The 17,931-nt window shown below is 43.4% G+C and overlaps 1 protein-coding gene across 5 annotated transcripts in view; it reads right to left on the bottom strand.

The window, feature by feature from the left end:
• Positions 1-2,989: 2,989 nt before the first annotated feature.
• The window catches only part of GRHL2 (grainyhead like transcription factor 2), a 68,018-nt gene continuing 53,076 nt past the window's right edge, over positions 2,990-17,931 (bottom strand). For all 5 annotated transcript variants that reach the window (XM_069005259.1, XM_069005260.1, XM_069005256.1 and 2 more), the window contains 3 exons: positions 16,252-16,337; positions 8,602-8,666; positions 2,990-7,381 (listed from right to left, as the gene is read on the bottom strand). In XM_069005259.1, coding sequence (XP_068861360.1) covers positions 7,267-7,381; positions 8,602-8,666; positions 16,252-16,337 — 266 coding nt within the window. In that variant the 3' untranslated portion in view covers positions 2,990-7,266. The remainder of the gene's footprint in view (positions 7,382-8,601; positions 8,667-16,251; positions 16,338-17,931) is intronic.

The following is a 17,931-nucleotide window of genomic DNA, read 5'->3' as shown; positions in this document are numbered from 1 at the left end:
CTATGGTGTGCCATGCGCTTTACTCCCTTCATGGTGGAGCCTTAAAGCCTCACGTAGCCCCACGGTCTGGTGAGAAAACCCCAGAGAAGCCTTTGCCTGCTGCCGTCACAGCTCCTGTTGCACTCACCGCTGTGGGCATGGAGCCAGCAGCTGTGAAAGCCAATTGGGGGGCTCAGCCAGGGCTTAAGCTGTGCATGGGCACTGCGCTGGCACATTGCAGCTGGCTGGGCACTCCACTGCTAATGCAGTTTTTCCCCCAGCAGCTGGGCAAGGAGTAGGGTATCATGGAGTGGGTTATAAAAGCAAAGGACAGCACAAGGCTGAGAGACCTGATCGCCTGAAGCTGGAAGGGCCAGCTTAGCTGACTGACAGCAACTTTCTCTGCTACAGATAAATCCCTCTCCAGGTTTAGGGGATTTTTTATCTCCTAATGACTATCACACCATCAAGGGAGCAGGATGTGGCAAGGGAGCATAGGCTGGCAGGGTGGTAGCTGTGGTTAGTCGCTCTGAGATGTGGCTGATGAGGCAGCAGCAGAGCTTGTCACAGCAGGGACTCCTGCCAGCCTCAGACAGGCTCTGAAGGGGGCTGCCTGATGCTTCTGTGCATGCTCCTTAAGATCCTCAAATTTTTACCTAGGTTAAATTTGGTGCTGGGATTAGCAGAGTGCAAAAAGTAGTTTAAATCCTGCTGGAAGGTAACAGAAACCAGTGCCTATTTCCTTTTGAGATTAAAAAAAAAAAAAGCACCTATTTGTGGAACTGCATATTAATAATATAAGCTTGAGACAGGCTGGAGCCTGAATGAAGCATCAGTTACCAGGTATCTCCTGTGCTCAGTGCAACTTCAAACTGGCTTTCTTACAGAAGCTTCCAGTGTGCCAGCCTCCTGTGATGGACATTCTTCTCACCCTCTGTCCTGGCTAGCTCAGTCGGTACAGCATGAGACCCTTAATCTCAGAGTTGTGGGATTGAGCCCCATATTGGGGCACCAAATTTATGTCTCGGCTTTTGAGATAAAACTTCAGGAGGAAACACTCCGGAATGAGTGATCCTCCCCTTTTCCTCCATCAATGAGACAAATGGGTCACAAGGAGTGACAGTGGGAAAAAGAAACCAAACTCTTTATTAACACATGAACAAAACAGGGTAGAACAGGATAAAAAAAACCCTCCTCAAAATATAACAAATTCCCAGAGAGGGAACAGACAGGCGGGCTTGGACCAGCCGGGGCCACCCCCGCAGGCTCCCCAGACCGGCAAGGAGGGAAGGGAGGCAGGGAGGCAGTGAGGCAAGGGGAATGAAAGGGAAAAAAGAACCTTTTCCCAGCGAGCTGGAACACAAAGGAACCCAAAAAGCAGCACAGTGCTCCCAGCACACTCCCTCCGAGCCCTGCCGAGCCCGTGCAGCCGTTGGGCCGAACCGTTCATCCGCCCCCTCGGGTCCGTGGCTCCAGCCCCGTCCCCAGGGTCCATCTTAGAGGCACAGCATCCTTGGGCATTGAGAGGATGGTTAAGGAATAGAGCAGCTTCATAACATCACCCCAGGACACCCTCCCCTTAGGGCCATCATACAAAGACAGGGGTGTAAGGAGGTGTTTATTTGTACAGGGTGCTAAAATCCTCCACTTACCGCCCTTGCTTTCCCATGCATCTCTGCATCTTGCTGTGCAAAGCTTCTGCTCCAGGCACTGTAGCACATGGTGCACTCCCACGATCTCAGACTGGACCTCCCACCACCTCAGGGAGGAAGGAACCTGAGATCTGCAGCTCATGGCCCCATCTAGGAAATAGCATGCTCCAGAATCTAACACTGTTTTCTGCAGCACAAATTGAGCCAAGAGATTGGGAAGGTGCTGAAAACCACAACTTTGCTGCTCCAGTGAGTCCCCTAAAGTTTCAGTCAGGAGCTAGAGGTGGAGTGTTTTGCTCCCTGCTCCTAAGAGGGGGTCAGTTCTTCTTAAAAACCTTTAATCAAGGTGATTTGAGTCACCTTGCTAAACCCCGTCTCAGCCATGCCAGACACAGTCCAACCCTTGAGCATGCAGTGGGTGCAGTGGTTCCCATCAGCTGACACACTCCTCCTCACCCCTCCATGGCCTTGCAGATGGAGCACTGCCAACCACGCAGCTTTCAAGCATTTGCATTTTAAGAGCCACTCAGTAAAACTACTTCCTATAAAACATAATTAAACATCTATCACAGGCAGTGCCCAAGAAACGTGATTACCTTAAAGAGCTCCATGGGAGCTGATCTTGGCTCACCCTGCATTGCTCATCCAGAGCACTGAACTCCTCCACCCCACTGTAAGACAGGGCTGTCCTGCTACTGCTTGGGGCATCACCCTTTCCTGAGGCAAATGCTTTCCCAAGCAATTTCCCACCTACTTAGATGTTCTCACCTCCTGAATTCTTGTTTGAAAAGCCAGACTCAACTGGTGGAGAATAAAATGTTTGATGAAAATGTTTTACTGCAAGATGTGTGCCCAGATATGCTTCAGTGTTTTTGGAATAGATGCAGTAAGGATCTCATCCCAGGTGCCCAGGAGTCACAAGGATGTTAGTGTCAATGCCTCCAGCCAGGTTCCCAGGACGCTCCAACAAGTCACAGAACCACAGAATAGTTGGGCTTGGAAGGGATTTCTGTAGTTCATCTGGTCCAACCCCCCTGCTCTAGAAGGGCAAGTGAGAGTTGGTTGTCCAGGACCATGTCAAGGCAGCTTTTAAATACCTACAGGGATAGAGACTCTACAACCTCTCTGGGCAACCTTCTCCAGGGCTTAGTCACACACACACAATCAGTCCCTGATTTCAGAGGGAACCTCCTGTGTTTTAGTGTGTGTCCACTTGCCTCTGGTCCTGTCATTGGCACCATTTAGAAGAGCCTGACTCCATCCTCTCTGCACCCTCCTTCAGGTATTTTCACATACTGATACTGTCTCTCCTGAAGAGATGTAGTGACACACACCACAGCAACAGAAATATTATCTCATACATAGGAATATTTATTTTTTTCCTTCTTAAAAATGTACAAAAAATAAAATAACTGTATTTACAGCTTATCAAACCCCTCTCCCAGTTGCAACACTATTAAGTTACATGAGCTCTATTCTTAATATAAAAGCACACTATTTATACATAAAGTTTCCTTGTTTGCCAGAAAGAAGGCTTGTCACAATCTTTGGCACAAACATTCTTGTTTGTATCTTGACTCAATTAATAGGAAATGGAAGAGCATATAAACATTTAATAAGCTTTACATTTTATAAGTCATAAGATGCTCCTTTCCAGTTCCATTTCAATCAATATACAGCATCTCTGACAGCTAGAGAGTTTAGATTTTACTAACTGTTTGAATTAATTTACATTTAAACAATTCATAAAATGAAAGAGAAAAATATATAAGAAAGATATTTGATCTTTGAATTCCATTGACCAAAATGTTTGTGAGAGAGGACACACAGGAAGAAAACATTCTTTTCTTTGTAGTTTACACTCAGTGGTAGAAATCCTCTAAAATGTCTTGATGAGGATATTGCCATACATCCACAAAGTTTTACTCAAAGGACGCACTTTATTTTGGAGATATCAGCACCTGACTGTGAGAAAGAACTAGATTTTGAGAATTTGAATAGGGTTTCATAATAAAACATCAAATTGATGAATGAAGTGCCAAATTTGCAGCAGGAACCAAAATTAGAAGACTGATCTCCTTTTGTACATCTCTATCAGAGTCTTTCAAAACACAGTATCTACAGACACTGCACTGCTGTAACTCTTCATAGGGAAAATGCACTGAGCAGCAAGCCACTCTTCAGGCTGCACTAGTTAAGATTCAAGACTGCTGCCTTGAAGAAGAAGAGGAAATGAGAATTTTGTTCCTTTAAATAAACAACCACAGCAGTGCCACAAAGAGACAAAAGGAGGCAAGGCAGATATTCCTGTCCCCTGCTGAACAGTATCCAAATCTTACTTCCACTTAACTCATAACATTTGGAAAATCCAGCATTAACCAATAATTTTTATCATACAAAAGCAACATGATATTTTAAACAATATACATGTAAGCACTGTGTACTTCTCAGGACATCTGAGTCAAGCAGGGCACAAGGTAGTCACTGCTTCAGAAGTTTCCATTACTCATACTCCCCCTTTCCCACCACTCTGATGGGCTGATTTGGACCAACAACGTGAACCCTGAGAGCTTGTAGCTTGCCCCAACCAGCATCCAAGATTCAGTGCTCCTCCAGAGGCTGATGCTATTAGCTACAGCTGGAGGGGTGCAGTATGGATACTCTTTCTAATGTCTTAGTGACATAGAAACAAAGCCCTCAGACCCTGGCAGATAAAGTTAAGGGTGATCATTCTTATCTAGCTCTAGTTGCTGTTTTAAAATAATCTTACCACCAATGGCAGGAGTATCAGCTTTCTACTATCAGGAATTTGCAGACTTTAAGATGTATTTAGAATAGCTTTCAGTTAATCTTGGAAGCAACTTTCCTTCTCTGGATAGTGGCTGACTGAAAGCTCCTAAAATGACAATGGAAAGATAGTTCCTTAAGCCCCAGTATTCCTGGAGCACTGCACTTCTCACTGATCCTGCACTACTCATCATCAGAGGATGCTGCAGCACCCAACCGATCTCAGCTCATCTCCACCCAAGTGTAAGACAACAACATCCCCTTAACCTGAGTGCTGGTGCTGCCAGGACAGCCTGTCCTTCTCTGTGATGCCTGAATTCTCACTGTCCTTTCTTAAAACAGCACATTCCAACTCAGGCCAGCCCCAGGCATTCCCTTGGACAGCAGGCTTGTTGGGGGCAGAACCAGGGCTCAACTCCTGCATACATTTACTCCTACACTTAACCTGCAGCTTCTGCCCAGACATCTTGACCAGCTGAGAGATCCTAGCTGATATTCTGAGGATTCCAAACACCAACATAGAAATACAAGAACTAACAGTATTGCTCAGCAGTCCTGCATGCTGGTCCCAGTTCCTAATTCCCCCTGTCCAAACTGTCCTCTTTTTTTCCTTTAGGAAAAAGTATCTGGGATAAATCAGCATAGACTTTTCATCTCAGTCTGAGCCAAGTACAAACAAATGGAACAATCTTAAATCTCTTGTATTCCCAGGATGTTTGCTCTTGAGCAGGGTAGCAAGAGCATCTTTGCTGGAGTGCATTTTTATATAAAGTTAAGGACATTACTACAGAATTCTGCATCAGAAGGAGAAAGAGTGCATACCAAAAGAAAAGGGCAGAAGAAAGACAGGATACACACTTTGCTCTACAGGCATATGTGGATTCTGGATGCTAGCCCTGACACTACCAGCCTGAACCTTTTATAGTTTCTGATCTCTCAGAAACCTTGACATGTATCTAACATTTCTATCAGAAGTAGAGATTTTAATGGGATGCTACTTGAAGTTAAGGAAGTGTGCAAGAACTTGCAGGATAATTCATGCAGATATGGCCAAATCAGACTGGTCAGTTACCCCAGCTACTTTGCTTGAATGTAAATACCTCCACACAGCTCAAAACACTATGTGAGCCCTGTTATACTAGGCAGTGTTTCTTTCTGCCATTAACCACCTAAAAATAAAGGTTCTAAAGGAGAAAAGGTTTCAGAAGGAAAAGAATAAATTCTAAAAGCTGCATGTAGGAAAGGACCCACACTTCTATCTGTCACACAGGATCCATGTATAGTGCATAGAGAATAAAATGCAGCTGAAACTCATGGAATTATATACAGCGTTCCAGCTCCTCTGCCTCTACAATAGGCAGAGGAGCTGGAACAGAGAGAGAGAGAGATGCTGGGTTTGGATGTCATAGGGACATTCAGGCCTTTAACCGCTTTCCTGGTATGATTTTAGCCTGCACAACTTTATCTCTTCACAGAATTCATAAGGCAGGCTGGAATCTGATGAAATAACCATGTAGTTCAACTTGGATTCAGATGCAGCCCTTGAGAGAGAGACCTATCTCCACACCTCAGTTGTCGGATACTCACTCTCCACTGGAAAAATTGTTCCAGTTTTGATAAAATATTTATACCAAGCCCAGGCTTATATGTCCTAGTGTCCTAGGAATCACAACAGAATCATTCAATGGAAATACCAGAGCAAGTACACTTAAGAGGAAGAGTTTGAAGTCCTGTTTCTTACAGTCTAGAGAAATGCTTTGATGTGCTGGCTGCTGCGGAAAGAACCTTCCCACCACAGATTTGAGAAAAGGACACTTTAAGAGCCTCCACTTCATCAAAGGAAGACGACCAGGAAGAATTCCTTTCTGTACCTCTAGGCAAACCAGGCAGCAGACACACGGTGTCTCTTGGATTTTGTTACAGCTGCATGGGAGACTCGGGTATCTACAGCTGGGACTTGGGCACCTAAGGTGGGCCCCACTGTACCAGAGCATCCAACCCCTGGTAGCAGAGTCTGCTCTAATATTTCAGTATATAACTGTGTGAGTGAGGATGGAGCATATGAGTACAGATTCAGTTATCAGCTTCTCAGTACACACTCCTTAACAGATTGCAGCGATATACTCCTCTAGGAAAGATTCTATTAAACCCTAAACCAAATACATACAAAAACATAGAGGCAGTAAACATGCCCACATACAGTAGTTAAAATATATTATTGCATATTATAAACATTATATACAAGGTTAAAATGGTTTCTTTACCATTTACTTACAAGTGACATTTGTAGCTGAATGCCTTACTTACAAGTCCTCATTGCTACGTGCTGAGAACTACCAGAGGTATTTGGCAAGACTATACAGTATAGAGAGATATGGATCAGTCTGAGCAAGTGAACCGTCAGCCACTTTCCCCATCTTTAGCACTGCAACAGATTTTTAGCAATGACGGAGACAACTACTGGTAAAGTGATTTATACCAGATTTCTGAAACTAGACCATAGTTACTTAACAGGTTTTAGAATGAGCTTATCCACACTGAAGTACGGATTAAAATGCTGCATTTCACATTTGCAGTGGGTCATCTGGTTACAAATCTGGGGGCTGGTAACTGCTTGTACACTAGAGAGTAGGGAACAATAAATAAGGGACCAGGTTAACATGAGTGGCCTTGTGCTTGACAAACCCAAGTCTGTATGCAGTGGGTGCACATGTGCAGAATGGACAATATTTTCAATGCAGTCTTGTAACAGTTTCTCTGATCAACGTCTGTCAAGTTCACGGGGAATCTTCTGCTTTCCAAGAAGAATGAAATGCTGTGGTTCCTTACAAAAAGGCTCTGCCTGAGGCTAGATCTCTGTCAGTGTGATCTTGAAGCCTTCAACCATGTTCTCCATGTGCAGGATGAACGTGTCCTCATTGGAATAGTGCTCAATAATGTTGTCATCCATGTTTACCAGGATACTGGTGACAAAGGCAGAAATCAATGTTTTTATGTACCATATGTTTTTATGTACTGAAAGGGAAAGCTGTGCACTCTGCCACATGTACTCACTTCTCTACAACACAAAACCAGGCTCCAGCACAGGCCAATACAGCATCACTAGTGGGAGTTATCATCACGATCTACCCTGTAGTCCCCTATAGCCTTTGGATTAGAGGCTGCTCCTTGCCAGAGTAGCTGAGGTAGAGACTCCAGTGCTGGATGTTAACACACTTAGGGGCTACCTACAGCTGAGCTGCACTTCAGATCCCTGGCAGACCCAGCTAGCTGGTGCTTCCCATGCCTGGCGTTGGTTCCCACAGAGACACCTCCATGCTACTCCTCAGGCACGCCATGTGAGCTGCTGCACCTCTGTGGTGTGAGTTGCTAACACAGGGAAGCAGTGTAATTTGTGCTTTGCACACAGCTCACAGACTTAGAACTCACTTGGATGTGACACTATCAACAATGATTATTAGGAGAGTATATGAGTGTTTTCCTCACTCTTTACCTCCAAGTGTTTTTTCTGTCACTTAGAAAGAAGCAAAACATGAGAAATTTCACCTGTCTTCTCAAAAGCTAAAGAAATCCCCAGACACAACAATGCCCTAAGCTAGAGTTACAGCTGAAAATAAATGATTGGTTTAAATTATATCGCTACAATATTGTGGTTAAATAGAACTAAAAAAAAAGTTGAAGTGGAGAGATTTAGTTTTATGGCAAGAAGCAGTAGCCTAGCTATTCTAAATGTCCAGCTGTGACATTTATGTCTAAATTTACTCAGCTGAAACCCCTGCAGCAAACACTGCCTGCCTGTCTTTCAGAATAGGACAGTGGCCTACTTCCTAACACTGCAGGAAAACTCCACACTGCATTGACAGCAAAGGCAGCATCTCCTATGCTGGCCCTCCACAATGTTAATAAGCATATTGTCTACAAAACAGACTTTATCCACATATCTTATCCACAAAGTCTTTCTTCACAGTAAGCTTATGAACACTGGTCAGACACAGACTGGAGATCCATGTTTCCTCCTCTGCCATTGCCTACAGTCTCCACAGACATGAAGAGTTCAAGCACATGGGTATGTCTTCTGAAAGAGTTTATGTTGCCCAGCATCATGAGGCCCCAAGTGTAACTGGTATCTCTAAGTACTTCTAAAGGATTCTGCAATAGATCCTTAGTTAGTTAACTAACTTACCCCTTTTTGCTCTTCTTATAAAGTTTTGCAATCTTTTCAACTGGCAGACCATATTTCTCAGAGATCTGAAATAATAAAAGAAATATCACTAAAAATGAATGAGAAATATAAAATTATCACCTCTTACTTTACATAAGACATTAAAACAAAATCTCTACAAACTTTGACAGGATAGCTACACAGGGAAGTCAGTCACAACCATATCATGTTTTCATTTAAGGATGACTTAGGGAGAAATAAACCTGAACAGCTTAATCAAAATGCACAATTGTCTCCATCCAGAAACTCGGACACTGTTACAGCAGGGAAACTGCAACACGATGTATCAGAAAACGAGGCCCGTGGGAAAGAAGTATCTATGGACGGATTCTTGGTAGATGTTTCAGAGATGTTTATTTCCCCAGCCGCATGGCCGGGCTCTGCTCAGGAACTGCTCAATCACGGGACCCGAGGGTCCTTGCCTGTGCAGGGGAACACAAAACAACCAATGGGGAACGAGGCTGACCAGGGGCAGGGAAACCCCGTGCCTCCCCCCCAGGGCCCCTCTCCCAGGACCACATGGCAGGGGGAGAGCCCCAACATTTCACCCCTTTATTTTTAACAAAAAGAGATTTAAAACTTAACATTGAAAACAACTGAATAAACATGAGATAACAAGGACAGTTTCAAAACAAAACAAGCCACCCTCCTGAGTCTTTAAATGCCCAAACAGATTCTCTGGAACATCTTAAGGCTGACAGAAGGGAGACAGGACTCTCCGGGCATGCTTTGTGGGGAAACTGAGGCAGGAGAGGGTTTCTTCCATTTGTACCTGTTGGAAGTCTAAACAACAATAGTAATTTCTTCCCTCCCCCTCTTCATCCCCTCCTCGGCATCAGAGAGGAGTTGTAGGGAAAGGGAATTGTATAGGGAAGCCATGGGGTGAAAAACAGATTAGGAATAAACTGGGGATGGGCTACACTTAGGAAAGGGTTCATATTGGGTATGAAAGTAGGTTGTGGGTACGGAAGTTGCTGGGATGGATATTGTTTATAATTTTGTGCATAACAGCTGCCTTTGACTGGAATACCCCCAGGCCCAGTAACATTTGCTGCTTGTAAACCCTTCTTTCCTTGCACTATATCAAATTGTACAACTTCCCCATCCCCTACACTTTGCAGGTAACTTTAAGGGTTATTCTTTTTAATAGCAGTTCTATGAACGAATATGTCTTCTTGGTTGTCACATTTTGTTATGAATCCATAATTTTGTTTAACATTATACCATTTTACTATTCCTAAAACCTTAGCTACGGTGATTTTTTCCTTTTTCCGAGTGGCTGCTATTTTCTGTCTCGCTGCACTTTTATTTTCTCTTTCACTTTCGCTTGCTCCCATGTTGAAACTTCCAGGGTTGTCAGTGCTGCCGGGGCTGTCGGGGCTGCTCGTGCCTGCGCGCTCTTCCCGGGGTCACATTCGGGGCCACGTGGGCCGGGCCGGGCCGCGCCGCTCAGCTCCCTGCGCGCTGCCGCTTCTGCTCTCAGCTGCGCTGCCGCTGCCTGGCGCTGCACCCACGTCTCGGCCGGGCCCCCGAGCGGCAGCCCCCCCGCGCCCTGCTCCAACACGCATCTCGGCTGGGCACGGCTCCGCTCCACTGCCGCTGCCGCCAGCCGCCGCCCGCGCATCGCCCCTCTCGGCCGGGCGTTCACGGGGCTCGCTCCACCACGCGCTGCGCGGGGCCGGGCGGGCACTGCCGGGTCGCGCCGCTCCCACCGCACCTCGCTCTGCTGCCGACACTGCAGCTCGCACCGCTCCGCCTGCACGCGGGAACTGCCTCGCTGCTGCTCGCAGAGCACTCGGTCCCCGTGGTCTGGGTCACACGGACTCTGAGGCACGCTTCCCTTCGCCAAGACACAGCTGACATTGCTCAACAGTCTCAGTAATTAAATAATATTCATGAAAATATTCTTCCATCGGCATATATTTTGACTCAGAAATTAATTGTGTCCAAATGGTCTTCCAAAAATCTTTGGTAAGAATTAAATCCCAAGAAATGTAGAAAAAGTTCTTAAACAACCAGGAAAGGAAATGTTTCAGTTCCTTTTGAGCTTGAAATAAGCTAAAATTTACAAATCATTGTTCAAGAATCTTTTCAAGTTTAAGATCAATGTCCATACGCGGCTCGGAGAGCCAAGAGTCTTCCCATGGTTCCTCCATAATTTAGAGATGGAACAGCAAAACGAAACAAGAAGAGGAATCCAGAGTTTACTCACAAATCAGCCACTGTCCTTAGGGATCGGGGATCGTTCTGCCCACATTATCAACCATTTGTTACAGCGGGGATACTGCAACACGATGTATCAGACAACGAGGCCCGTGGAAAGAAATATCTATGGACCGATTCTTGATAGATGTTTCAGAGAGATGTTTGTTTCTCCAGCCACATGGCTGGAGCTCTGCTGAGCAACTGAGGCAAACACGGGACCCGAGGGTCCTTGCCCGTGCAGGGGAACACAAAACAACCAATGGGGAACGAGGCTGACCAGGGGCAGGGAAACTCCGTGCCTTCCCCCCAGGGCCCCTCTCCCAGGACCACATGGCAGGGGGAGGGCCCCAACAGAACACTATAGTTTTTATAGGGTGCGAGTCATCAGAATTGCCCCAGCATCTCCTAGCACTCTGTTCAAGGAGTCAATGCTCTTCCCAGCTTCAGATTTTACCTGAAATTCAGGGAATTTCAATCTGATCTTTCTGTTGTCTCTTAATCTGATTTTCTGGGCTCATGGAAGCAAAGGCTTCTCCCACCAGGCAGAAGGCAGACACATGGCAACTCAACAGGAGCTGACGGACCAACGGAACAACAAGAACATGCGCATTTCTATTTTTCAAAGACATTTCAAGGTTTGTTAAGCTAACAGGACTCTCCATGGTGGTATTTTTGTCTGAAATTTTTGTCAAGATACTTTTTATTGTGGGAGGGCTACCAACATCCTGCACACAGGACTAAGAAGCTTCTGTATTGTTGGGAGGGTGATTCAGTCTAGTTACGATGGTGGCAAAATGAAAACACTATTTGGCTCACAAAACATCATCTGAGTGTATAGGTAACGAGATGAGATGTAACAGAGAAGTGTGTCATCAAGGTAAAGGACTTGTAAAATAAACTTCTTGTCAGCTACTAAAACAATGAAGCAGAAAATACAGTAAAACTTTAGAAGGAAGAACTACTTAGCTGACAAATTACCTATGCCAACAAGTACTTCATTGGGATGCTTTGGCATTGCTTGGCAGCAGTGTACTACTTTTTTGGATGTCTATTCTGCAGTGAATATGTGGTGTGCTTATGGTGTCCCTGGGCCCTTCATCTGAGCCAGGTTTGCCTTCCAAATTATGAGTCTTCTTTGAGGGAACAGGTCTCACAGTTCACATTTTAGAAGAGGATTGTCCCAAAAGGCAAAATAGTTACAGAAAAATTACTTTTTTTTTTCCTCAGTGATTAATGTTCTGTGGTACTCTACTGCCAAGCAAAGTAAGTTTTCAGCTCTTCCCAGGTGAAATGAAGTTGCAGCTAAATAGCTGACTACTTATCTTCTGCATTAGAGAACTGAAATGCACAATTAAAAATCCATTTAAAGACTGGCAAGCATCAGTCACTGTAAAATCCTTTCTTTGTGTTTGCGTTCAGACTTCAGTTGAGAAAAGGTATTTTAGAGAAGTACATTAAAGCAATTATCATGACATAGAAAATGGAATGGATAAACTCAGCATCAAGGACAGATTCAAAGAGTCACAGGTTCAACACCAAGCATGGCTCCCATCCAGACAGCCAAGATTCTCTGAAAGAAAGAATTAATTAGCCTATACTTGTCTACATCACCTATAATAGTATAATTGTCATCTTAGCCAAGAAGCAATTTTGTACTTAAAAAGTACCCCTAATGATGCACAAGGGTATCAGCTTGACAGGCATTCTATAGCATAATGCCAAGCTTCTCAAGAACCAATAAAGCTTCTTTTACACTGAAAAGAGTTTCCTCTGACTGCTAGCATGCATCTGTGGCTAACAGAAGGGGGAATAACTGATGAGGTACAATAGACGCATCCACTCCTGAAGTTTTACACCTAGCAGAGAACAAAATACAAACTAAATTTGGGTGATACTTGCTACTTCAGTTTCTCTTGCACCAGCATGTTTCACTGTTCTTTACTCTTTATTATCCTCTGGCTTTGCTTACCATGAACAGAATGACATCAGATAAACAATCTGGTGTTGAATTTTTGTATCTGTGCTTCTGTTGTACTCCTAAATTTAAGTTTTCATGTAAAACAATAATAACAATGGCTCCGTTTCATCAGACAGTCGAAAAAATCCTTTGTAACAGGCATTGGAGAAAAACCGGCAACCTGAAACTGTAGAAAGTGTCACAACTGTGTGAACATGAGGAAACGATCTTTCTCTCTGGGTTGTTAACTCTGAATCCTAGTGAAATTGTAAAGATCAGCACTTGAAGACACTTTTCACTGACTCCATGCAAATAAACAAGCTGAGCAAAACATTTCTTGCCAAGGAGGCTTAATAGCAGCTAATATACAGCATTCTGCACATTCTAGCATAAATCTTCCCTAGGATATTTGGCATACCTAACACTCATGCATTCCAAATGTTGCTCAAAGCAGTTTGGGACTCTGGGACATCACTTCCTACATAAACTATGAGAGTTCAGGCTGAGAAAGCCTTGCCTGTCACACTGCCTATGACAGGTGTAGGATTTATATAACATGCAGGGATTTGTGAGCTTTGCGAAAGACTTCCAGCTGACTGAATAAGCACATTTCTCAGGAACCCCTGGGATTCAACCAATTATACCAAACAGCAAGCTGTGGAAGCAAGGCTCAAAGTGGGGGTATGGGAGAGCCTCCCCCTCACAGTCTCCAGTACAAATGTGCTAAGTCCTGCTGCAGAACTGGAGAAAGGCGAGAGCAAGCATCTGCTAGGGCATCTCACTTAACACCCTCTTCTCAGGGTGTTTGCTGCCAGCGCAGGGGGAACACCACTTAATGTCAACTTCCATACAAAACAACACGATTTCTCACCTGAACCCAAGCAGGCTACATTCAATTTTAAAAAGATATCTTTATATGGAGAAATATTTTTCCTTATCACCTCCACTGTCCATTTGTCAATCTTCTAAGCAGAGATTTCTTTCTGTTAAGATCCCCAAAGCAGTGTGACAGCCTTCAGAATGGCACTGAAATAGATCTCTGGGAGTCCCTTTGAGCTGCAGTCCCCTGGCATGGCAAGTTTGTCTGATTGCACAAGCCACCAGAAATGCTCTGTGTTGGAGTCAGGAAGCCAGAAAGAGCAATATCTGGGTGGGTCAAAGCGTGTAGGAAACCATCTTAGCCAGTTTAGTTCTATGACACGGTCTAGTCTGTTGCCCTACACTGGCTGGAAGACCACATATATCAGGAGGTATCTAACAGTTTAAGCTAGCTCTATTGAACTGAGCTTTTAATTATAGAAAGACTTTGGAAGATGCTTGAATTTCCCAATTTGAACTGCCTTCTGTAATTTGTATAAATACGTAATTTTGCACAATGTAAGACTGAGTACCTACTGAGATCCACAGTTATCCTGACTTTGGATCAGGCTGAAAGCAGGATGTAGAGCTGGTCAGTCACCACATATGTGTGATGTTTTGTGATGGGCAATTGCTTTGCTATTTTCTGTTGATCAAGACTGACTAGTGAAAACCAAACATCTGCATTGCTTCCTGAGACATGCTATATTTCTGAAACCCAAGACCTCTAGATATCTGCCAAAAGAAAGATATCTGAGAAGGAATCTAATTGTTCATTTGGAATGGGGGTATATGTAAGAATAAAATAAACATAGGACCCAAGAAAACCATATAATTAATAACAGAGTTAGGGAAAAGTCAAAGACCAGGAATAGTGACTAAGGAAAAGAAAAAGAAGTAAAATCCATAAACAGAGAAGGAGGGTATGACTGAGGATCACTGGAGCTCTCTTTCAGATGTGGGGCTCTGTAATACTCAGAGGCTCAGTTCCTAAATTCTTAATACTGAGACTAGAACAGAGCATTCAGGATATGCACAATTACAAAATTATATGATTTGCTGCAATGAATGTAGAGTGAATATTTAAGAATATGCACTTTGACAGCTTTTTGGCATTGTTTTACCCACAATATCCTACCAAAGAGAATTAAAATTTTCTGAATGTGTTCCTTCCAGTAAACTGGGACATTTTACAACAGATTAGATTTCTCTGGTGCTGAAAACATGCCAGTGAGTCAGCAGCTGCACTGACTGAGGTATGCAGAAACCTTTCCTGCTTCTGCACCAGCTTTGTTTTTGTTACATGGGAGCTGGAGAACAGGCATGGAGTGGCACAGACTACTGGAGATAATATATTCATGCTAGCTTGAACAGTTACAGAAGGATTATAACATACTTTTAACTTCCATGCAAAGACAAGATGAAATCATGTTGCAGCTTACCATGAATCAGACTGCAGTCTCTTCAAGCAAAGCCTGGTTTTTGTTATGCATGTGCTCTGCCTAACAACTGAGCTGCAGTCACAGCTAACAAACAGCACTGGCAGAAGCACAATTAGGACATCCTTAGCCGTGACTCTCCTCAGAGATACCCTCATCTAAACAGCTGCTTTAAACAACTTCACTAACCCACAAATCTTTCTCTGCCTTCTGCTACCGGCCAAATATTGACCAAATAACTCAATCTTTACTGCATTAAAAGTATTCAGTACATGCAACAAGATACTGTGACAGTTTTAAGAGAGTATGAATATACACACTTCTAGCACTTGGCTGAGTTCTCTAGGGGCACTTTCATCCATTTCCATCTTCTCCCCTACATGTAAACAAGGCTGGAAATCAACTCAGCATCCCACATGTCAGTCTCACATTCCCCCACTAAAGCAGTGAGACACGTGATTATTTCTTAACTCCTCCCTTACCAAATTTCACAAGTCATCAGCTCATATAAACAGGATTAAACATGAAAATAGGAACTCTTATGATGACAGCTAATGGGTAACAAGTAAAAACTCCACTTGAAGAAGCAGCAAAGAGGCAACTGGTAGGTAGGTCACACTGTAAGTGACAGCTAGAGAAGTAATTTGAGATGAAGTATGAATGACAAGGCTGCACTGGCTCAGCACCTGCCTCTTACACGCTGAACAGCAATTGCACAAAGGCCATATGAAATTCACACAGAAACAGTGCATCCTTGGGCCTCTTCTTGGAAACCAGGCTGGGAAGGTATTGATAAGCATTACAGGAAAAGATTCAACAGGCTCTGAACCATCAGTTCAGAAAGAAGCATTTCAGAAAATAAAGCTTGCACCTCTCTCCTTCCCTGACACTGGTTAACTACTGCTATTCCTCAAGGCTCAGGTCTCCAATAATCAGCTCTGTGATGCTGTTTAAACCCAGTAACCTGCTGACAACACTGAATTAGGAACATGCCAGCATTTCAGAGCTGTGCTCCAGAAAGCCTTTAAGAAATGCTTTAAATACACTTGAGAATAACTTCATCTTATATTCAGTTTATCTCAATAATACATGGAAAGCCTCAAGATTTTCTTGCCAAGAAAGACAAACAATGTGAGGACATTGGATACTTACAGCTTCCATTAGCCCCTTTACTGTGGGTGATTTCAGCATCAAAGCATCAAACACCTCATCTGTCTCCTTCCTCACATACAAAAGCACTGAAATAGAAAAAAAAAAAAAAAACCTTGGAGCAGGTTCAGTCAATTGCACAGAAGAAATACCCCACAATGAATAGAAAAACAAATATTAATCTATTAATCCATGACAGATAAAATGAAGATGGTTTGCACTTAAAAAGATGTACCTTTAATATCATCAGTGATCTAGACATGGACAACGCATCATAGTTGCACTGAAAACACAGTACTGAAAATTCAGTAAATTTAATCTAATGTGAAGGATCTTTATCTTCCAGAATTTAAATTTCCATTTACAGAAAGAAGCTAGAAAGCACTGGGGCCCTGTCCCTTGGTCATAGGACAAAACACACAAGCTAGGTCTTCTTAAACCTCTGTCTTGGCTTGTACCTCTCCAGGCTTCATCTAAAAGGCTGGGAAAGGACATTCAAAAGGCAAGTCTGGGTTGTCTTTAGCTGTGCCTTTGAGAGCAAAATCAAAGAAAACGTAAAGAAATAGTTCTCTCTGACACTACCATGCAGATGACTGGAAATGGCCTGACCAGTAAGAAAATAAACACTGGGAAAAAGGAGTTCAAAGGAATTTGAGATTTTACAGGGGAGACATTCAAGAGCACAGCTGGCAGGAAGGCATTTACCAGTGCCTGCATGCTTAGGTATCCAAATGCCATTTCTGTTCCTCTTCCTCCCTCAGATGCCCTGCTAGCTGTAAGTTGTCCACAGGTGCAGTGCCCTGCCCTCCCTAGCTTTTGTTTTCTTCACACTTGTACAGGTAAAAGGAGGAAAACTGCGATAACATGGCAAAAGCAAAGCAGACAGCTACAAACCATATAAGCATAGACACTAAAAAGTGTTTTAGGCATCATCTCACATGACTGATAAGTAACAGGTTAAATATGATGTTCTGCAATTTATTTTGTTTCCTAAATAAACTGCCTTTTCAAATAGCAGTGCTGCACATGAGGCACAAATACACATGCACTGTCATGTCTGTGTGACAAATCACATTGGTAACCACCTTTTTTTTTTTTTTTTTGGTAGACAGATATGGGCATCTTTTGAAACTGCATATTATTGTGGCCCAAAAGATAGCTTCACCAGGTAACTCAGTAGATGATGTGCAGATGAACCAAAAAATATGACGGTATTTTTCATACAGAAGCAATTGTTTAGAAGTTAATTCTCAGGCCAAGACTGTAGCAGGGTGGACTAAGGCCCATTTGCACACAATTGTAGCTTCTTTGCCCAGGTTTTGAAATGACTGGAAAAAAAAAATGGGTAGTTCAGTCCCCTGACTTGGCCTACAAACCAAACATGCAGGACAATGTTGGGCTTTTTGCATTTTCAATTCAGAAGTACAAGCCACAAAACTGCTAGCACAGCATGCAGAGCTACATCCTTTTCATCTATATTTTAGCAACTCTTTGGGGCCTAGCCTGAGAACATCCTTTTAATGGACTTAGAAGCTGAGACAATTTTGTGTCACAACCTAAACTGTCAAAATACAAAAGAAAAAAAAATTCCACACCAGGAGTTAAATTTTACCATGCCTGATATGTTTAACTGCATGAACAAGCACTTACACAAAGGGCTAATTTTACCAGTACTAACACTTA

The sequence above is a fragment of the Aphelocoma coerulescens genome, chromosome 2 (assembly GCF_041296385.1).
Source record: "Aphelocoma coerulescens isolate FSJ_1873_10779 chromosome 2, UR_Acoe_1.0, whole genome shotgun sequence".
NCBI lineage: Eukaryota > Metazoa > Chordata > Aves > Passeriformes > Corvidae > Aphelocoma > Aphelocoma coerulescens.
The sequence above is the reverse complement of the archived record's forward strand: the minus strand, read 5'-3'. Positions and strand labels throughout refer to the sequence as shown.